We start from the raw sequence: 23101 nt of genomic DNA on the forward strand, positions 1-23101 counted from the left end.
GGCTCATGCCTGTAATCCCAGCACTCAGGAGGCTGAGGCAGGAGGATCGTTTGAGGCCAGCCTGAGCCAGAAAGGGAGCTCAAGGCCAGCCAGAACTGCATAGCGAGACCCTGTCTCAAAAAAAAAAGTCACAGATCAAAATTACTATTTCAGAAATCCACTCAGGTTGCATTTTTTTCTTTTTCCAGTATTGGGGATCAAACTGAATGGTACTCTACTACTGAGCCAAATACCTGGACCTTTTTTTATTTTCAGGTAGGGTCTTTTGTTAAAATTGCCCAGGCTGAACTCAAATTTACTTTTTTGGGGGGAGGCAGGGTCTGTGTGTAGCTTAGGCTGGCCTTGAACTTGTGGTGATCTTCCTGTCTCAGCCTGAGGGATTACAGGTATGTGCCTGGTTGAACTAAAACTTTTTGATCCTCCACCAGTCTCCTGGGTAACTGGTTTTTACAATATGCAGCATCACACATGGTTTACAGGTTATCTGCAGTGGTAAAAGATGGAGAAGATATACACTTGGTGTGTTTCACATTTAGTAACATTCTTCCCATATATAAAGCCTCTTTTAAGAACTTGGCAGACAAGTGTTTCCTTTGTACTTTAGGCTGGCCTCATATTTGAGATCCCCCTGCCCCAGCTTCTGGGATGCTGGGATTACAGATGAGTTCTACACCATGTCTGGCTGCATAAAACCTCTGAAATCAGTCTCACCAAGAAAATTCATTTTAGAAAGAGCTCATATATTTATACACTCAAAACATCTAAGGAAGTATTTTTGACTTAAAAAAGTTTATTTAACAAAAAACAGTACGAAAATGTGTATGACTCAATTTTGAGTCACTGAAACTAGCGCTTTGAAGAGGACCATGGATTTCTCTGCTGAACAGTCAGTCATTGTTTAAACTCGTTCTAAGGCTTCCAGCATAATGATACTATTTCCTCGTATTACCTAGGAAAGAGAAAACAGACATCAATTTTTACACAATTTTCACCAAATCATTCTTTAGTATTAGAGTTTGTGAAGCTTTTCTTTTGTTTTTTTGAGACAGGGTTTCACTATGCAGTTCAGACTAGCCTTGAACTCACAGCAATCCTGCCTCAGCCTCCTGAGTGCTGGGATTATAGGCATGCACTACCACACGTGGCATTGTAAGGCTCTTTTCAAACCACATGGATACCAAATAAACGGTTTAATCACCACAAGAAGTCACTTATTCCTTTCAAAGAAGATACACATCTGTGTTGAAGGCCAATAATAATTAACTTTATGAGATGCTGAGTCACTATGACTTGTTTGCCTTTTAAATGGCAGGACTTATGAACATGCTCACCCTGTCCTTGGCAGCTCAGGTACAGTAGAAATATGCCAGTTGAGGGGTGTAAAGTCATTTAAAGAATAAACCAGGATGGAAGTTGTAGAAAGCAGGCCATGACAACATTGTAGCTGGGTTAGGGAACTGGGTAGAATTTGATTAAGCTGGCAAATTGTAGATAGAACCAACGTGAAGACAAAGTATAAAGAAAGAAATTTTGAATGCAATGAGAAAGTCATAATGGGAAGTAGAAAGCAAAGGAAGCTGGCATCCCACCTTAGAAGGCTTTGAATGCCAATCTTAGTGTAGGGGACATCATGAGAGCAACAATTTGCTAGTTAAATGCTATATATGGGGGGAAAGGCAGTAACCATCCTGCCCCCCCCCAAAAAAAAAGAGTTTCAATGAGATGGTACTTAGAGGTAAGAAAAAAGGGCCTTAGGAGCACAGCACCTGGCTTGGTAGATAAGCTTTAAATGAAAACAAGCAGGGACACCTGTCCCTATGGAAATACAGGCAAGATGACTAGTATTGAGTTCACACGGAAAAAACTAAGTGAACCTGGAAGGCATGGGGATTGGAAACAGCAGGTCCTTGATGAATTGTACATCACAATGATCTGGATAGGGAAGGGCACAAGGGGGATGACAGGCAGTAATCTGAAATGTTTATTAGAAATAGAGGCATTCTGAATGAGACTCAAATGGAGCTATGCTTTTAGCCAACTACAGTTAGACCAGCTAGAACTTGTTCTTTTCTCCCAATGCTGCAGGTAGCTTTAATTACACAAACACATACACACACACACACACACACACACACACACACACACACACAGATTCTGTCTCACTGAAATGTAAATTCTAGGACAGCATGAGAATAAATCAGAAAAATCCAGGTTAACTAAATACACAAAGTAAAAAGTGACTGGCAGATCTGCATTGGGTAGATTAAAAATGTGCAGTACTGTTTTACTCTCTACCTCCTGAATATGAATCTGCAGATCAACACGATATGCCGGAGATTTATATACATGTTAAAGTCTGAAAACTATGACCCTAGTATTGATCTATGTGCCTCTTACAGAGTACTGTAAAGCTCAAAATGATTTCCAACTGCTGGGTGTGATGGCATAAGCCTGTAATCCCAGCATTTAGAAGGATGAGGTAGAATCTCCAGGAGTTCAAGGCCAGTCTGAATTATAGTGGTACTTCAGTTCATGAACTCAGTTCTCTTCATGATTCTGGTCCCAAACAGAATCAAATTTTTGCATAAGGTCAACATTGAACCTAACCACTGAATTTCATTTGGTTCTCAATCAACTCAAGTTTATGAAGAGAATGGTGGAGAGAATGAAGTCCATGAACCAAGGTAACAATGTACATTGTGAGACCCTGTCAAACAAAAATAAATAAAAATGATTTCCAAAAGTGATTTCAAGCCCTAGAACTTTGGAAGCTTCTATAAAATTGAGATCTTACCTACAAGTTATGGGGATATTATGACAGTTACATGACTGTGTATGTTAAACTAAAAAGGAAATGAAAAGTCTTATCTTGCCTGTCACTTGCCTTTTTTTGGTACCAGGGATTGAACTCATGACCTTGTGCTTGCCAGGCAGGCGCTGTGCCACATCCTGGTCCGTTACTTGCTTTTTATGAATAACTCTAATTTGTTTTTGGGAGGGAAGGGCTTGTGTTTGTGTGTGTAGTACATATTGTTTACATTTCTTGTGGCTAACCCCAATTTATTTATTTATTTATTTTTGTCTTTTTCATTTTTATCGGTACCAGGGATCGAACTCATGACCACCTGCTTGCAAGGCAGGTGCTTATGCCGCTGAGCTAAATCCCCAGCCCTGTTAACACATATTCTTAAGAAATAAGAGAAGTCTTATCTTCACTTACCACCATTCCAATATTGTTCTGTTGCCCACTAGTTGCCATCTCCACACATTCATCTATCACAAGATTCATAAAGGGATCAAATCCTCGCAATATTCCTTGGACATGCCTGCCACCATTTAATTTCACTATGAAAAAGGAGAAAAGTTTTAATAAAATGTCTTCTCAACTATCAACTATTCACTAGAAATCACATGGGATAAGTAAAACACAGTTTATAGTGAAATAGTTGCAGACGCCAGTAATGTGGGTAGTAAAAGAATTTACCAAGATATGGCTTGGTATGGTGATGCATGCTTGTAATCCTTGCCTTCCCTAAGAAGGCTGAGGCAGGAGGAGGCCAGCCTGGGCTACGTAGTGAGTTTCAAGTGAGTTGCAGTTTGAGGCCAGCATGAACTACATAGCCAGACTGTTTAAAGAATAGAAACAGGGTCAAAAGAAAGTTTAACAAGTATGTATGCAAGAGCAGGGGCAGTACTTTTTTAAAATGGAGAGGCACAGGCTGGAAAGGGGAAGTGGCCCAGACCCAAAGACATGGAAGAAATATTAGGGAGGATAAAGTAGAGTGTTCTTCATATCCTTTGGGCTGGCAATGTATGTTATCTTTATGATAAAATATGGTACAGGCATATAGAGCAGTATCGGCGGTTATACTTGTTACAGGAAGGAAAACAATTTTCTTCCTGTTTTTTTTGCACCAGGGATCAAACTTATAGCCTCATGCTTGCCAGGCACTGTGCCACTGAGCTAAATCCTGGCCTTTTTTCCCACTGTTCTGAGACGGGATCTCAATGTGTAGTTCAGGTTGACCTGGAACTCACTATTTACCCCAGGCTGGGCTTGAATTTGTGGCAATCCTGCCTCAGTCTCCCAATTGCTGAGATTACAGGTGTGCACCACTACGCACAGCCATGCTGCAGGTTTGTGAAACAGCTCATTTTGAAGCAGAGTATAGTGTTACCCTGGTTCAGACATTTAATTCTTTCCATGGTTCTGGTTGTAAACTGAATTGGAAGAGAACCAAATCAAGTTTCCCCAGAAGGTCAACACTGAACTTAACCTTTGAATTTGATTTGGCACTAGAGCTGTGAATTAAAAATTCAGTTGGAGGTACCACTATAGGTGACTCTGGTCTAAAGATGAAGAGAGTAGGGGCTGGGGATTTAGCTCAGCGGCATAAGCACCTGCCTTGCAGTCGTGAGTTCGATTCCCGGTACCGATAAAAAGGAAAAAGACCAAAAAAAAAAAAAAAAAAAAAAAAAGATGAAGAGAGTAGCCGAATGGAGCCCAAATCACTCTGTTTTGGTTGCTTAACACTTCAAAAAATTTACTTCCACATTTTATTTGTTTGGTTTTTTTAAATTTTTTTCCAGTACCGGAAATTTTTCACGACCTTATGCTTGCGGGGCAGGCACTTATGCAGGCACTGTTTGGTTTCTTGAGACAGTTTTACTATATATTCAGGCTGGTCTTGAACTCACCGTGTAACCCAGTTGGTCTCAAATTCTCAGTGATCCTCCAGCCTCAGCCTCCTGAGTGTTAGGATTACAGGTGTATACCACCACACCTAACACTTTAGCATTTTAATTTATAAGCACCTTATAAAGTAGTGCATACTCTATACATGAAAACGAATTTTAAGTAATAGGACTCACGATTTCACAGCTACTAACCTATGGCAGAGCTAAGATTCAAACTAAAGGTTTCTTACTTTTAAATCCCTTGCTTTTAACCCCATTGTATTTCAAATACTGCATGAGTTAGATTTTAAATTAGGCTGAACAAATCTGTTTTTTCTACATATTTCCAAGAGATAAGAATTAAGTGCTCCTTGTGTAGGTCCTTTGTGGCTTGATTTAAGGAAAAAAGGCTAATAAACCTGCAAATCTTACATGGGAAACCTCTGTTAATTTTCTCAAAGTGGGAGAAGGCCTAAATCATCCAGAGTGCTGCTGGAAATTAGGTAAGGAAAGCTGTCTAGTTGGAATTTTGATAAACTTACTTAATTAGTGGATATGAATCAGTCTGATAAAAAAACTTACATGATAACTTCTTGTCCATAAATCTGGAAAAGCAAAAGAGTAAAAATTACACATCTGAAAATTTATACAATAGGAATATGAAATTTAAAATAGAAAAAATTTTGTATTGTAAAGAGAGAACAATGGAATATCTAAATTAGACATTACACAAGTAATACCATTTGGAATGGGACAAGATAATAAAAACCATATCTAATTCAATAGCTACTTCATATCTGAGATACGAATGTTAATACTAAAGCATTAAGCTTAAGTTTTCAGGATAGTTCTAAAACACATTTTGCCAAAGTATGTATTTTAAAACTTTGGCCAAGTTGAATTAAACAAGACTATCCCTTCTCAGTATGATAGAATTAACCATACCAAGTCATTAAGCCAAAATCAAATCAATTTTTACCATTTTGTTATAGTTTAGAAAATACGATTTCTTTTTATTTCGGTTTTTTGGGACAGGATTTTGCCATGTGTAGGGCTGCCTTGAACTTGTAGTGATCCTCTTGTCTCAGACTCTTGAGTGCTAAGATTATAGGTGTGTGTTACCATCCCTAGCTAGAAAATTCAATTTTAATGCATAGAATATCATGGGACAATTCAAGACAAGTATAATATAGAGCCCAGTAGTGTCAGTGGCACACACTTGTAATCCCTGCCTGCTACTTGGGAAGGCGAGGGAGGAAGACCACAACTTTAAGGCTCTGGATTCAGTACTCAGTGTTGGGGGAAATATGACATAGGAACTGAGCATAGTGGTCCATGCCCACAATCCCAGCTACTTGGGTGAGTTGGAGGGAACTCAGGCATAAAGAGCTCCTTGTACAGTCCCACATGCAAAATTCTAGTGTTATATAGAATAAAGATAGAGCTACTCAGTAGCCACAGAACAGATTAAGTTCAGTCAGGAAGTGTTCAAGCGGCCAAAGTTTCAAACTAAGTTTTATGTACAGGAAGAATATCCTACTGTTTGATGGTACTAGGGTACTGGGTCAACAGTAGTCTTCCCTGACTGGGACAATGAATGCTGTTACAGTTATAACATCAGAACAGCATACTACAGTACATTAAAAGTTAGCTTAATTATGGGACAGTAAGAATGTACTCATTTATTGAAAAGCCGCATGGTATCCCGTTAATAACATTTTATGTTTTGGCTTTTTGAGACAGAGTCTTGCTATGCAGCTCAGGCTGGCCTTGAGCTCACTTTGTAGCCCAGGTTCCTGCCTCAGCCTCCCAAGTGCTAGGATTACAGTTGTGAGCCACTATGCCTGGCTCATGGTATTTGTACACTGGTTAAAATTAACTTATTTTAAAAAGGTGCAAGAAAAATAAATGAGCTATCCATGCAAAAGCACAAAGAAACAGCTACAAACACATTCTCTGTGGCTTAAGTGGGTTTTCGGTTCCTTACATGCTATTAAACACCTGCATTCCAGCCAGTTCTGTAACTCCTTATGAAATTAACCCTCCAGCCATCTTACTCAGAACATGATGCTATTCAAGATGTTCACCAAAAGGTGGCATTGGAGCTCTTCAAAGAAGGAAGAATCTCGTGAAGCAGACCCGGGCCGGGAACTCAAATTGGTCAAATGGAGGCGCCCTGGACGCCGACCGGCCCGACATGTGGCATCTCTAGTAGCTTCAAAATCGGAAGCGTGGGCCCCTGGACGGGATCCAGGCGGGCTCAGGCTGGAAGACGACGAGGTAAAGGGACTCAAACCTTTTGGCATTCACCCGCCAGATAATAGAAGGCAAACAGAGAGACCTAAGGGACTCGGGGCACGCAGAGAAGCGACCCCTTGGGCGAGGTCTCACACGTAACTTACTTTTTCAGCTCCGGAGGGTGAGCTTTGCTCATCTTGTCTAGTCCACGGGCTCAGAGAGTCTGGCAAAGGGAATTTGCGGCCACCTTTACGCGCCTACTGTGGGTTCGGCGCTTTACGTCTGGCGTCACCACACGCCGCAAGCCAATCGCCGGTCTGCGATGTTTACATTTCACCTCGCGATACTTAAGGGAACCCAGGGCTTGTGGGTAAGCCGCCGGTTTCCGGTTTCGTTACCAGCAAGTGGCCAGGAGGAGAGGTGGGACTTCCTCTGGTCCATTTATTTTATGTAAAATTGGGATGTCGGTATATCTCTGGGCAAGGTTGGCCTGTCCTTTGTAACAACCAAATTAATGACCTTTCTGCAGTAGAAAAGTAAAGGGACTGGGCCTAGACCCGGGAATTTGAAGAACCCTGAAACGTATTTCCGACTGAGGATCCCGCAATTCTTGTAACATTGTTTCCAGGACTCCCACTTAATGTCCCATTGTCATTGTATATAAAATGTGAGGTGTGGCATATAAGTATTCTTTAATATGAATACTAATTTTTTAAGTCAACTAAAAAAGTATTAAGAAAGTGGGCTCCCACTTGTTTCTGGTTGTTATTAAAAAATAGGAAAATCCATGGATTATCGATTATGTAACTCAGAAGGATTTGATGACTGGAAGTAGGGGATGACTCTCCAAAATAAAATTCATTCCCAGTGTTCAAGCTGGCTAGATTCGTAGGCGTAATGGTGCAGGCTTGTAATTCTAGCACTCTAGGAAGTTGAGGCAGGATAGTAAGTTCGAGCCCAACCTGGGCAATTCAGCTAGATCCTAGCTCAAAAGTTTAAAACACCACATCAAAGGGAGGTGCGGGCCTGTGGATGTAGCTCAGCATGAAGGCCCTTGGCTCAATCCCCAGTACCATCAAAAAGAAAAAGAAAATCTCTAGGTAACAGTGATACATCACCTATTTTGTGTTTCTTTGTTGCCAAAGAGCCCAAATACTGCATTTTTCCCTAACGGGGTCATATTTCTTACACTTGCTGTGTTTTGTTGAAACTAAAACCTTGGATACTGAATTTCTTCTTAGCTTCATAGGTGGTTTAGTTTTTTCCTTTTTGAGACAAGGTCTTGTTATGTGTATGTAGTCTAGGCTGGCCTTTAAAAACCCAGGATCTTTTTGCTTCAGCCTCCCCAAGCGCTGAGATTACAGGCAAGCATGACCATGCCCACTTGTGATGGTTTCTTTTGTCTGAGATGGAGTTTTGCTGGGTAGTTATGGCTGGTCTTGAACTTACTAGCCCAGGCAGGCCTACAACTCACAGTAATCCTCCTGCCTCAGCCTCCTTAAGTGCTGGGATGACAAGTGTGCATCACCATGCCCAGCTGACAGTTTCTTTTGCACATTAGTGGACTTCAAGTCCACTGTGCTCCTTTCCTCTGTGCTCCCTGCTTTAATAACCTAGTCCTGCATCTGAATTGTAATACATAATGAATTCCCACTCTTGTGAACATCTTCAATTTATTTTAAACATAACAAGAGAAAAATACTGAGATAGTTATTTACTACCCAGACAAGAAAAAATACAATAGTGAAGATACAATGAAGTTTTTTATTGTGAGACCAAACCAATAGGAAAATATATCACAGCCTTGATACTGCAACAGACAGGCTATATTACCATTTCAAGTAATAAATTGGTAAAAAGGTAACACATCCCTTATTCAAAATATAAGATGCCATGCTGGGGCAGGGACACTGTGCATTGCAAAAGCCCCAGGTAAAAATGGTATTTGGTAAAGGAAATCACAACTCAACTTGCTTAATTTTTGACTTTCCTGTTGCCAGGGGATTATCTCACTAAGGCCGTTAATTCAGGAGGCTAAGAAAACAATGCTGGGTTTAGGCTTTTATTCCATTCTGTTCTATAGAAACCAGTTTCTCCAAGTTCAGTAGTTCACAAATCTCTTACCTAGCCAACAGTTCCAATGTTGCTTAATCTTCAGGAGAAAAGTCACTGTAAGATTGTACTGCAGCAAACTGCAGCAAAAAGCCCAAGGGTCCATCAGCCAGCAAATGAAGCCCTGCTTCCCATGAAGTGACACTGACCCTCATGATGGCAGTTGTCTCTGGGTTGAAAGATACAGCTAATAACCGTTAAGACAAGCACACCCATTTCTTGACAGCTAAAAAAGGATATACGGAGCTTTTCAGAGCTCTTACCCTCTCTCTCTCCCTCTCAATGCATCTTAAATCCAATTCATGCCTTTGCACCTCTAAATCAAGCAAAATATTCTCCCCCCAACCCTGGGTTTTACTATGCAGTTCGGGCTGGCCTCAAACTCACAGCAATCCTCTTGCCTCAGCCTCCCAGATGCTAGGATTACAAGCATATAAGTTAGTTGTCTGAATTTTGTTTTTCATGGCTTAGAGAAAACAGTGTGGTAAACAGGAGGTTGGCTATAGACATCTCTCTTGCAACTCCACCAGGTCATAGGCAGATAGAGGAACCTGCCAGGCTGCGGCTACCTGTGGACTGAGAGAACTCTGGTACCTTGTAAGGTTCTTGATTGGTATGAGGGAGATCTCTACTGCCAGGATAAGGTCTTGCCACATAAAATTTAGGCTCTAAAACACTTTTTAATGCAATTTTTGACCCGAATTTTAGCACCAGTTTTTTATTTTTTCATTTCACTTTCCAGCATCCAAACATAGAGGAACCAGGGTCCAGACGCAAGTGAAGTATGTCTTTTTTTTTTTTTATTGGTACCAGGGATCGAACTCACAACTGCCTGCTTGCAAGGCAGGTGCTTATGTCGCTGAGCTAAATCCCCAGCAGTGAAATATATCTTAAACGTGCTGTTATCCTTAAGTTTCTTCATTCATAAATTTTACTTAAAAAACTTAGATTTCCATTCTTTTGAAACACACTGCCATCCTCAGTCCCAATGGCCACTGGCAAAGACTTTTTTTTATTTCCCAATAGACGAGAGGGATTCCTTCATCCTCTTGGTCATAGTTGGAATGAGGTTCATGTGGTCATCTACACATTTAGCCACACAACTGTCCAGCTGCCGTTTCACCTGAGGCTCCTTATTCCCTGCATCCATTGAATCTTTGGCTTTGTCATTGCAATGCATCGTGCACCGGGCCAGGCGGTCCTATGACAAGGAGGAAGGCAGAGAAGGCTGAGAGGCTGGCCTGCATTTTCTGGGTGCTGACTGTGTGCCAGATTTGGCCTACATGCTTGCAGTCTATTATCTTGTTCAGTTAAATGATCCAGAGCGCAAGTCTGCCTTGGCTTGGGGGTGGTGATGTAGATGGAACATGAGGCTCTGGGTTCAATTCTTGGTACCAAAAAAAAAAAAAAAAAAAAAGAGAGATTGTCTTGGTTGATACAGAAAGTGGCCCTGGGAGAACTCAGACAAATCATTACTAAGCAAGGGGATGAGCAAATAAATTGTACAGAAGACCTGTTGCTATAGTGACAGGTCACTATAGGTTACTATTAGGGTTACAAACACTTTGATTCCTCTGTGCTGTTTTGCAGTAGTGGGGACAGAATCCAGGGAGCATTGAGCTACATTCCTGCCATTTTTTATTTTGAAACAAAGTTTTGCTAAGTTTTCTTAGCCTGGCCTCAAGCTTGGGATCTTCCTGTATCAGCCTGCTGAATAGTTGGTGATGGGCCACATCATCATACTCAGCCCTATCCTGATTCTTTAATGTCGGTCTTGGCTACAGAGAAACAATGTGATTCAAATACAATATATGTTGAGCACCTACTATGTGTCAGTCTTCTAATAATGTTGTGAATATAGCAATAAGTAAAGTGGATAAAGTACTTGCCCTTGGGACTTACATTTCAGTGCAAGGATAAAATAAGTGACTGGAGATGTTAAGGAAACAGCTGGATATGTGAAACTTGAATTTAGGAATTAGGTCTGGCCCAGAGATACAAATGCAAAAGTCGTTAGCATAGAGACGATATATACAGCTATGAAGAGCCGAGTCCAAGGACAGCATATATCCTCCAGATGTGGGAGGGTGGAAAAGCCAGCAAAGCAAATCAAATCAAAAAAAGACAGGCCAGCCAGGTGTGCTGGTGCATACCTGTAATCCTAGCACTCTGAGAGGTTAAGGCAAGAGGATTTAGGATTGCATTTGAGCCCGGGCTGAGCAGTGAGAGAGTCAAAATGGCAGGGACACTGTTTGGTACAAAGGCCCTGGGTACAATCCCTAGTATGGAGGGAAAAAAACAAAGAGGGGCCAGAGAGGGAGGTGGAAAACCAGGAGGTGTTCTGGTGGCGAAATGAAGAATAAAATTCAAGAAGATGCAGTCAGATTAAGATGAGGTGTCATCACTAACCAATGGCCTGTGGAGGGGAACTCACAACTACAAGACCAGAAGGCACAGCGCAAGAGTGAAAGGCTACCTGGAACAGACTGCAAAGAGGATGGAAAGAGAAAGTAAAAAATAACCCAAGAACTAAATTTTAAAGAACTCATGCACAAAATTTGATATCAGAATGAAAACAAACCCTTTGGAGTTTTATGATCTTGGAGAAGCTTTTCTTTCATAATGAGGCAGTATATTCTTTTTTTTTTTTTATCAGTACCAGGGATTGAACTCACAACCACACACTTGCAAGGCAGGTGCTTATGCCACTAAGCCAAATTCCCAGCCCCAATGGCAGTATATTCTGTACAGCAGAATGTAAAAAGGTATCACATTTTAGGGATGATGTTTTCATGTGAACAGAATCTCAGGCTATGAAAGACTGACTCAGAATGGGGTGTTTCTTTCAAATTCCACAAAAGTATACTTAGAACAGTGATGGTGAGCCTAGACAGCATGTTACTTGTTTTTCGTTTAAGACAAAAGATTAATGTTTCAGCTGTTTTTTTTCTAAACTAAAACCTCAGTATTCCGGTTTAATTTCAATGTTAACACTGAGATAAACAAGTTTTTTTTTTTTTTTTTGTACTGAGAATTGAACTCAGGATGTTGTGCTTGCCTGGCAGGTTGCTGCAACACTGGGCTGTATCTCTAGGCTCAATAAGTGGGCTTTGGATTATGGTTTGGACAGTCATCTCTAAAAGGTTCACTCAGATAAAGGGAATAAAATTAAGTTGTAGATACCTCACCTCTTGTTTCAGAGAGGGAAAAATGGAGTTTTCTTAGCAAGCATGAATGGGGCTTGTTAAGCCAGGGATCACTAAGCCAACAATAATGCTTCATATAAACTGCTGTACTTCAGCGACCCAGGAACTGTTCTCTGGTGTAGCAAGTAGGGACAGACGTGGGGTGGGTGGGTAAATCCACAAAACAATGGTAGGATCTTGCTATAATCTGTTCCTTTTCTTTGTGGTACTAGGGATGGAACCCAGGGCCTCTGCACTGAGCTACATTTCCAACCATTTTTATTTTGACACACTCTTGGTAAGCCAAAGGTCCTCAGGCTGGATATGAATTTACCATCTTTTTGCCCTAGCAGACTGTTGGATTACAGACATGTTACCAAACCCAGCTATCTTACTCCATTTTCGGGGCTGGGGATTTAGCTCAGCGGCATAAACACCTGCCTTGCAAGCAGGTGGTCGTGAGTTCGATCCCCAGTACCAGTAAAAAAAAAAATTGCAAATATCTTATTCCATTTTCCTATTTTATTCCACTTTCCAGGTGATTCTGCTGTTTTAAAAAATGAACTAATATACATTTATACATTTTAGGGAATTTTATTTTATTTTACTTTTGGTACCAGGTATTGAACTCAGTGTCTCATACTTGCCAGGCAGCTGAGTGATATATTTATATATTATTTAAAAATTCATTTTATTCAAAGATAAATAGGAGGAGAAGGAAAAATATAACAAAACTTCAAAGCATGTCAATTGTAACAATTAGGGAGTTTTAACCTATACAATAAGGTATCCCGGTGCTCAACATGACAAAACAACAAAAAAGAAATAAAGGTTTTTTTTTTGCCCATGTACTACTTCCCTGGTAACTCGTAACTATACCATTGTTTTTGTGGGAGTATCAACTTCACAGCACTCAATTTTCAGGACTTTTTCCAGAATTTCAAGCACTGTGAAGACAGACTAGTCAGTCAGAGGACTGTCACAAATGTTAACAGAACCAAGACACTAAAGCCAAGAGTCCTGAGCAAAAGGGGTGTCATCTCCTGAAGTAGGGCACTTCAAGGACTAGAGATCTCTGGTTGAAATTCTGCTCACCTGGAACTTTTCCAGCTCATTGGTCACCAAGGCCTGGGCCTGAGCTAGAGGTGCGTGGCAGCGCTCGATGCACTGGTGCACCTGCTGCATGGACGCCTGGTTATCCTCACAGCAGCTGGCACTGCACCGGAACATGAGGCCCTGGGAAGGAAGCAGGGCAGAGTCCGGTTAGATAGGACAGTCTCCAAGGACAAAGAGGACCAAGGACCACAAGGGTGGGAGGCTACGTTTGTGTCTGCAGCATCTCCCTTTCCACTTTTAAACAGGCATTTTAAAACCACGACTGGGAAAATTATTCTCTGCAACTACGAGGGTGTTTCAAGGTGTCCTTGCTCTAGCTCACTGGAACCTGTTGCACCAATGGTTGGGTGAATGGGGCGGGCAGGGGCGGGTCAGATGAAGCCATGTCCTCAAGTCCAGGTACCAAGTTCAGAGGAGGCAACCTGGGAATCTGCGTTCCAGCAGGACAGCCGATCCATTAATCAATGACTCTAGACTTGAGTTATGCAGGAAACCCATAACGGAGCGAGGGGGCAGCACCAACCCTAACAAATCATTTAGGAGGTCACCAGGAAAGACCCCACGGGGCCCGGCCCCAGAGTGCGCGAGGGGAAAGCCGAGGCGCCCCGGCTCCGCAGCTGACAGGGCCCAGGACTCCAATGGTGGGGCTCCGCCCGCCCGCTACCTGCATCTTCCGGATGTTCTCTCTCTCCACACTCTTCACCATGGAGTCCACCGCCTCCTGCACCCGGAGCTGCTGCAGCTCCGCCATAGCGACCGCGCGCTGCGCTACGCCGGCGTCCACATGGCTTCGCGCAGCCCCGCCCCCTCGCCGCCCGTCCTTTCGCGCCCACGCCGCCCCCTGGCGGCCCAGATGCGCAACTGCACGCTGGTGCCCTCCCTCGCCTGAGTGCAGCTCGGTTCTGTTTATTTATTTATTTAAATCGGTGCCGGGGATTGAACTCATGACCACGCGCTTGCAAGGCAGGCGCTTATGCCGCTGAGCCAAATCCCTAGCCCCTAGTTCTGGGTTCATGACTGCCTCTCTGGCTTCCTAGTTCCCTCTTCCTTTCCCCTCTCCTCCTTTGCGCCCTCTCTGTCCCTTCCTTAAAGTTATTAATGTATAGGTAACTCTAAACAATTTATTTAACTGAAATAACTTCCATTTCCATAACCGAAGTGATTTCCATTTATTTTGATACATCTTTTCCCCGTGGTGATTTACAGGATCGTCACCTTAGTATTACATATGTTATAACTATTAGGCCATTTGGGTATACACTTAGACAGTACCTCAGCAGTATCTTTCAGCAAAAACACCGGAGAGTAAAGACCTGAGCCAGTTAACGAGGTAGAATGAAAATCTGCTCCAAATACTTGTTTCTGAGGTAAAGGCTGCACACACCTGTTCAATTAAGAAAACCATCCTTACAACACAGGATGGTTTTTTATTTTTAAGTAGGGCCTAGAACACTTAGTTGTCGATTAGGCGCTGAGTGGCAGAGCTACCTCCCCAGTTTATGCCATGAATTCATAGGGAATAAGTTCCAAGGACTCAGGCTCCTTCCCGTTGGTTCTCTCGGGGGCCAGGGCAGGCCAGCGCTTCAGTTAAACCCAGGTACCTCTCTCTTTGGCTTCCACCTTTTGCTGATCATTTTCTTTGATCCATTTCAGGAATCTATCATGAGTCTTTGAGTGTTTAATATGCTCAAATGCACGTTAATCCTCGTGGCAAGTATCTTGCCCTTAACTTGCTTGTTTACAACCATGCCAACAGCATGCTGGCTAACATTGTAGACTTTCTGGATGCCATTTGTGTGGCGTTCCTTTTTGCAGGTACCCATTCCCTTGTTGCCTACTGTTAGAGTATTCTGGCACACTAGAGAAGCAAAAAGTACCAAATGAACCGGTTTAGGATGTGGAAAGGGGCACACAACTCATGGCAGTTGGGCTGTCTCCTTTGAGCAAGGGGCGGAGGGTTATATGACCTTTGACCGGAAGTGGTGCATGGGGCGGGCATTGATGATGTCTGAGGAACCGATTGGAATTCTCTGTGCGTGCAAACAGGAAGGGGGTTGCAATTAGGGCTGAAGAAGCAGCAGGAAGTGGTAAGTGTTTCCGCTTTGGCCTTCTCCACGTTACAGCATCAGCATAATTGTACAGTGATTTATACTAGGGCAAGAACCTTTCATCTACAGTATCATCCTTTTTGGAGATTTGCATGTATGTGGCCAAAGGAACAGCCCCATCTTTTCTTTTTGGTACTGGGGATCAAACCTTACAATCTTGAGTTTGCCAGACAGGCCCTTATGCCACTGAGCTAAATCCCCAGCTCCTAGCTCCACATTTTCTAACAGGCCTAGAGAACATATTCTGGCTTCCCATCCTCATTCCCTTTGTGTTCTGCTAGGATTATTTCCAAAAGATGAAAAATATTTCCAAAAGATGAGAAGTATAAAATAAAAAACGGCCTTTATTCTGAGAACACGGAGAGAGATAACCGACACCCACACCGCTGGCGGCCGCGATCTCTCCCGTGGACACGTGGCGTGGGGGCAGGTAAATAGCCTCGGTTTGGGGTGGAACCTAAGGAGGGCATTAGGGATGTACTGGTAGCTCATTGGTCCTAGGTTTGGCGCCATATGTAAATTTCCTAAGGGCGGGAAGATGGCGTCACAGGTAACTTCCTAGGGGCGGGGGAGAGAGGGGCTTCCTGCTTCCCGTTGAGGTTTTCCTGGCTACAGTGTCCTATCTGGGCCAAAACCCTTTCATGTTCGTTTTGGCAAATTACTGGAAGGTGGCAGTTCAGGCAGAAAGGAAAAAAGCTATTAACATATATTTAATGTAATATAATTAATGTAATTTAATGTTGGATCTTGGTTGTGAAGTTTGAGTTTTTCACTGATAGAACTGTGGGGGACCAGCGGTGCTGAAAAGATAAGAAGTATGAAATATAAATGACCTTTATTTTGGGAATGCGGGGAGAGACACCCCTGACCCCCTGGGGCACGGCATGTCCACCCCGGGGGCCAGCGATCTCTCCGTGGAACACGTGGAGTGAGGCACATAAATAGCCTTGGCTTGGGGTGGAATCTAAGGGGAGCATTAGGGATGCACAGGTAGCCCATTGGTCTTTCTTTGGCGCCAGAGGTAGATTCCTAAGGGAGGGGGCGATAGGAGCTCCTTGGCTTTACTGGCTACAGTGTCCGGCCTGGGCCAAAACCCTTTCATTCACAAACCTCTGTTTGTCAGTGTGTACTTTTCTCCTGTAACTCCATGGGTCTGTTTCTATCACTGTGGATTACATTTTCCCATTCTAATATATGTATATATTCTTCTTGTGAATATGTATATATTTCACTCAGCACAATGCATTTGATATTGAACCATGTTTTTTTTAGTTCTTTTTTCTTGTTGAATAGTATTCCAGTGAATAAACATAATGACCTAGTCAGAGACCACCATGGGGACAGGGGACAAATGCAGCCTTCACCTGTTACTCATGAAAAGCATGCTTTGTGTTTTCTTCTGAGGCACTCAGAGACTTAAAAGCATTTTTTACTAAAAACAGTGAGTCTTCCTTTAGACCTATGATGCTCAGTAGTAATTAACAGCCAAACAAACCTGACCTTTATTTTGAAAAGTTTGAGTCAAATCCCTTTTCAGCTTAGCATACAGGCAAGTCAGTCATATAGGGAGGGCCTGTTTAAAAGATGGCCAAATAGTTGAGTAGGCCTCGATTTAAGTAACTTATCTCATCATTCATAAGACTGAGGACACCAGGATAAGAATTTACAAAGACATTCAGTTTCATGCAGAAGTCTCATCACCCTAAACCTATAGTTACCTTGGATTCCAGCAGTCTCACAAGACTGAGACCACTGCTCCAGGAAAGAATAATCATCCTTTGGGAACTGATTTGCCCCTCTAGTCAGCAGGGTTCCTCCGGAGCTTCTTAAATAATGGTCACCCAGACCCCAGCCACACTGCACCCTAAAAATGATACCTAGTCTTGTTGCTGTGTCATTGTGATCTTCAAATCGGTTTCCTTGTCAGACAGAGGCCTTTTTCCTATTTTTCTTGTTCCTTTCTTTGTTAGTGGGACGGCTTGATTTTTGTCACAGCCTCTCCTTCATTTTCTCCTACTTTCCAATTTTTCTGTGAATTCATGTGGATCATCTCTATTTTAATTTCCATTATCACTAAAGTAACAACTTGCATTAACTGGTGACAGTATCACAACTTGCTTAGCCATCCATCCTCATTTCTGCCTTTTCTAGTTATTATGTTATAAATAAAGCAGTGGCTATGAACATCTTTGAATGAATCTTTGATAGATATGAATTTTTAAAAGTCTTGGGTAAATATCCAGAAATGGAAATGTTGGGTCATGTTTATGCATATATTTCTGATAAAAATTTAGCCTCAAGGATAGTGTGGAAGCCAGAGATATCCAATCAACAGCAAAACAGGTACAGTATATGCCTGCAGCATGGAGCAATTTCTGAACCCCCAGAATAATTCTATCAGTATGCCCCACCATCTTTACTATGCTAGCATTCGTTTATCAAACACACATCAAGCACTTGCTGAGTAGGGGCTGCGCTACCAAGGGAGTTTGGTGGAGAAGGGGAAGAGGTTAGTTGTAGGCAGTGTGGGAAGGGCTGTGCTGTAGACAGCCAACCTGGCTGGAAGCGAGCACACAGTGGTCTCAGGAAAGCCCTTCTAGAGGAGGCGAGGCTTCACCGAATAAGCAGGCCATTGCTTGGCCCTTGAGAGTGTGAAGAGAGTGCCAGGGCAGGAGTGGGAGACGGCCTTGCAGCGTTGGGGAACCGCCTGGAATAGAAAAGGAGACTGGTGGGCCAGTTCTGCAGGAATAGGGCCCTCTTGGTGGCTTTCAAACATTTGCTGTCATTGGGCACTAGATGGCAGGGCAACTCTGGCTGCCCTCAACAGGCCTCTCAACAGTTACCTTCCGTCACCCAGCCTTTCCTCTCCCTAGTGCCAGCAGCTACCCAAAATCACTGTTGGGGGCCAGGACTCTGGTCTACCTCAAGCCAGGTGACAGGTAGCTCTTAGCAGCATTTCAAATCAGTGACACTGCCTGTTACCTGCTGGGCCAAGTGCTTGATACCGATTATCTCATTAAGCTCCCACAGCAATCCTCTGAGGTGGGTACTTTTCTTCCACTCAGACAAAGAACAGAGGCCTAGAAGTCAGTCGCCAGCTGTCACACATTCAGAAGCTGGTGGAGGCAGACTTGCCACGCTAATGAGCTGATGGTGGCTGTGCGTGTGGGAAGTCTCCCTCATGACTGACTTACTGTGTGTGCCAATGTCCCCATGCTCCACAGAAGGTTTCTTTCTTCTTATAGCACAATCTGAAATTCCTCTCTTTCCCTCCTTTTCCTAAAAGGTGGATGAATTTTTCTAGCACCTTATATATATGAGCACCCAGTTAATTGCACCAAAATGAGTTTTAAAAATCTTTGAATCAGATAGCCTTGTTAGTTTGTATATACGGCTGTACACTAGCAAAAAGAGCTTAGTTATGTTTGTGTTACGCCCAAAGTACCTGTAACACCACCTACCATTCTGTATGCGTGCCCCCCCCCCGACCTAATTGATATGTTAATCAATGCTCCCCTCTGTAAAGAATTGTAAGTCCCTGGGAACCTAACCTAATTGATATGTTAACCATTGTTGCCATTTACAAATAACAGATGTGGTGCTAAAATAAGCTGACAAAGGATTGTTAATTACTGCTAGACTACTCTGTCCTCTGCTAAGGAAAACATTTCCTTAGCAGATTTCTTGATCTACGCCCATAACCCCTTATTTTGTAAACTGTGCTCTCTACAAAAGGCCTGGAAAGTTTTGAGGGATACACACAGCTTTTGCAAACTCCAACTGCACTGTGTTGCTGGGCCCAGGATAAAGTAAATCAGTGCTGCTTTAAAAAAAAAAATGTCAGGACATGTTTTTTGAACTCAAGTTTGGGGACTCTGGGGGGGTCGTTTGTGGATTACAAGATATGCAAAAGGAATGATTCTTGGTGATAGTGTCTCTTCCCCTTTTCTTAGTGTCTGGCACATACCCTTCAGCACGTTTGTTTGATGGATAAATTAATTCCACTTTAAAATTAATTAATGGGATTACTAAAATATTTGGAAATTAGAGAAAAAGAACAACAAATAGATAAAAAATGTCAACTGAGTACTGTGGCCCATGCCTGTAATCCTAGCTACTAAGGGAGGCTGAGGCATCACAAATTTGAGGCCAGTTTGGGCAACATAGGAAGAACCTGTCTTTTTTTTTTTTTTTTTTTTTTTTTTAGTAAGCCCATAGTATTACCCTACTTTTTTTTTTTTTGTGGTATTGAGTATGAAACCCAGTCTTTTTTTTTTTTTTTTTGTCTTTTTCATTTTTTATCGGTACCAAGGATCGAACTCACGACCGCCTGCTTGCAAGGCAGGTGCTTATGCCGCTGAGCTAAATCCCCAGCCCCCATGAAACCCAGTCTTATGTAAGCTGGAGAAGTGCTCTGTTGCTATACTACATTCTTAACTATTTTAAAGTTGGTTTACTGCTAGCATTTTGATCTTTGTTTCTTTCCTTCTTTCTTTTTTTCTCACATAACAAATATTGATTTAGTTGTTCTATCATTTCTAGGGGAGCATACCTATAAGACTAATTTATTTTGCTAAGTACTACACTAATAAAATACATATATTTGGATATCTTGCTTTTACATTTATAAGGGTTTTTATGTCATTATGTACAAATAAAGGAAAACAGCATGTAGCTAGTGATTAATGATAAGTAAAAGAATGTAAATGTACAGATTTGAGCAAATCTTTGGAACAGAGTTGCTAGAACTCTCAAATGAGTTAAGCACTCCAGGAGAAGGGGCACATATGCCTTTTCTGAGCCCTAAGGACTCAGAGTGGTGATGATTTCAAGATGCATCTAGGCAAAGAGGGCCTCAGTCATCCCCACAAGATCCTCCAGGGCTCAGTGTGACTGGGAGCTGTCTCACAGGGCTACCAAATCGGACAGGGCCTTGGACAGCTTGGGATTATCTCTTTCTGTGGGCCAGAGGGAGTGACTCAGTGGTCTCCATGCAGCTGAGAGAAGCACAGAGCATGGCAGTAGCTGAGAGAGGTGGACCTAGGAAGATGTGGTGGTTGGGAAGAGGTTGACATTGCTTGTGTCCTCTGGTCTCCTTTGTGTTGGAGGTGATTCTGGACAACTTGCTGAGGGGCTGCTGGGAAACACAGATCAAAATCAAATCTCTCACCAGGCATGGTAATGCAGGCCATAATCCCAGCACTTGGGAGGCTGAGGGAGGAGGATTGTTGTGAGTTCGAGGCCAGCCTGTGCTACGCAGTGAGTTCAAGACCAGTCTGAACTACATAGTGAAAACCAATAACAACAAGAACAGCAAGAACATCAGCAACAACAACAACAAACAAGCCTTTCATGGGGAAATAACTTTAGCTAGAATCATAGAGAGAAGAGAGTCCTGTAGGGGATGGTAGGTTAGGACATGGCTGGAAGTTGTTCCCAACTCTGTGGATTCCCCAGCTAGAGGGCTGTGGATGACACCACTGTTTTTCGCCCTCCTAGATTCAGTTTCCTAATTTGAAAAAAAAGGCAACTCCAGAGTCACTAACTAGTTTCAGGAAAGTAAAAACAATACATTTAGATTCTTGGAAGAAATTCACTACAAAGTTATTATTATGAGTGAAATTATTTATCCCTGATCCCTGGAAAGAATAACAGGGTAAAAAATGGAGAATTTTGTTTTTCACTTATGAGAAGATTTTGAGGGCTTTCCATCCAAAGTAGCCCCTTTTCTTTTTCTTACCTGCCAACAGCCCCAGGGGGCAGAGAGCAAACCTTCCTTGCAGACACCGAGAGCTCAGTTCTAAGGGATAGTGCAGATGGATGGAAAGCCTGAGGCTTTTGAAATGTCCCTTGGATCAGTTTCCTTTATTTTTATTACCACATCATGGTGTGGCAGAAAATGCCCCCCCCAGTATACTTCAGTCGCTTAAAGACACTTCCTGTTGCTTCTGTTTCTTAGAAACGATTAGTCACTGTGATGTCAAGCTGGTCACTATGATGCATATTATAAGAACCAATGAAAGACAACCAAGTACTCTACCTCTGTATCTCCCTTTTGCAACCCCATAAAAACTTCTCTGCCTGGGCCTGTGAGGCCTGACATTTTTATAAGGATTGACTCCTTGTCAATGCCTGTCTGACACTGTTAAATAAATCTGCCTTCAGTTCCTGGGTGTTGTTTCAGTGAGTCTGCTTGCCATTACATCTGGTGCATTGGTCTGGAAGGCCACTGTGCTGATGTCTTTGCTCACCAGTCATGGCCTTCTTGGATGGAACAAGAACCTCTCTAGGTCCTGACAGGAAGGCAAGCCCTTGAAATTTCTCAAGGCCCCTCAGAGGTCTGGAGGGAGATTCTTAGCTCCCTGCTGAGTGGCTCACATCAGATCCAAAAGGGCAGAGATAGTAGTAGCAGCATCAATTCTTTTTTTTTTTTTTTTTTGTCTTTTTCAGTTTTATCGGTACCGGGGATCGAACTCACGACCACCTGCTTGCAAGGCAGGTGCTTATGCCACTGAGCTAAACACCCAGCCCCTCAGCATCAATTCTTTATGCTAGATATCCTGGGTGTGTTAAAATGGGATCTCTAATCCTCTGTATACCTTTGTGGATATTATGATTATCCTTTAGACAAGGGAGTGTCAAATGAAAACAAATGCAGGTTTAAAGAGTCACTGTGATTCTGGAAGTTGTTGCAATAGGGAGAAAGAATGTTAAAATAAGGCTGAGGGGCCTGGAATATAGCTCAGTGGTATAGCACCTGCCTGGCAAGTGCAGAGTCCTGAGCTCAATTCCTGGTACCGCACTCCCCCACCCCCAAGAGGAGGGAGACTCTTGCAATATGGTGCGATAAGGGGAGGAGGCAGTTATAGTAGGGAGCACCCTGTGACCATAAGATCTGCAAAGGCCTCAAGAGTTAGAGAGTCTCTGAGTTATGGAGGAGTAAACAAAGCAAGAAAGAATCAGGGTTGAGGAAGGTGAGTGAGCATGAAATGATCAGTGGAGAGTAGGCTGGAGGATTTTGTCTGGGAGGGCATTAAGGGGGCAGTCTGCTGGCTCAAACTGGTAGCAGATCAGAGTTGGGGGCCTAGGGAAAGGAAAAGCTCAAAACAAAGCGTAATGAACCCCTTGTTCTGATTGATCCATGGGGACATGCAGTTCAGGTTATCATTTATTTATTTGAGTACTGAACCCAGGACGAGTGTTCACATATACTAGGCAAATGTTCTATCACTGAGCTATTCCTTCAGCCTCTGTTATTATATCTTAACTTCACCAATTTAACTATATATTTGTTTTCTTCTGATTTCTTTATGTAAGTAAATTTTTCTTACTTTCTTACTGAAGAATCTCTTTCAGTTTTTCTCCTGAAGGACAGCACTTTCATCTTCTCCCTCAAGATCTACTTTTCAAACTGTGAATCACAAGACATTAGTCCATGTAGGTGACTGCAATATAATTTAAAACACATTAGTCCATTTAGGACACTACAATTATACTTTAAAAAACAAAATAGAATAGACTTGACAATATAGAAAATATGGAAATAGTATATGGTGCAGAGTGAGGGTTAAAAGATAGTTTGTGAAAACTTTTATGTGCATATAAACGTGTAATAGACATGGAAAGGTGTAAATGTAAAATTATTATCTCTTACTGTGGATAATA

General features: G+C 42.4%; 2 protein-coding genes across 3 annotated transcripts; both read right to left on the reverse strand.

The window, feature by feature from the left end:
- Positions 1–770: 770 nt before the first annotated feature.
- Snrpg (small nuclear ribonucleoprotein polypeptide G) lies at positions 771–7232 on the reverse strand. Of its 2 annotated transcripts, XM_003469025.5 has the most exons (4): positions 7080–7232; positions 5260–5282; positions 3221–3345; positions 771–949 (listed from the first exon to the last, which is right to left on the reverse strand). In XM_003469025.5, the coding sequence occupies exons 1-4, from the start codon at positions 7109–7111 to the stop codon at positions 899–901; spliced, it is 231 nt and encodes a 76-aa protein (XP_003469073.1). In that variant the 5' UTR covers positions 7112–7232; the 3' UTR covers positions 771–898. The 2 variants fall into 2 exon arrangements, with proteins under 2 accessions (XP_003469073.1, XP_063085635.1); XM_063229565.1 differs by lacking the exon at positions 5260–5282 and having other exon boundaries at positions 7080–7208.
- A 1427-nt stretch (positions 7233–8659) lies between these two features.
- Positions 8660–14152, reverse strand: Fam136a (family with sequence similarity 136 member A). Its single transcript, XM_003469024.5, has 3 exons — positions 13993–14152; positions 13308–13448; positions 8660–10228 (listed from the first exon to the last, which is right to left on the reverse strand). Exons 1-3 carry the CDS (start codon positions 14077–14079, stop codon positions 10040–10042), a joined length of 417 nt encoding a protein of 138 aa, XP_003469072.1. The 5' UTR covers positions 14080–14152; the 3' UTR covers positions 8660–10039.
- Positions 14153–23101: the final 8949 nt, after the last annotated feature.

Source organism: Cavia porcellus, unplaced genomic scaffold, assembly GCF_034190915.1.
Source record: "Cavia porcellus strain 051 isolate PalLab524CR breed Dunkin Hartley unplaced genomic scaffold, mCavPor4.1 scaffold_18, whole genome shotgun sequence".
In the NCBI taxonomy this organism is placed as follows: Eukaryota; Metazoa; Chordata; class Mammalia; order Rodentia; family Caviidae; genus Cavia; species Cavia porcellus.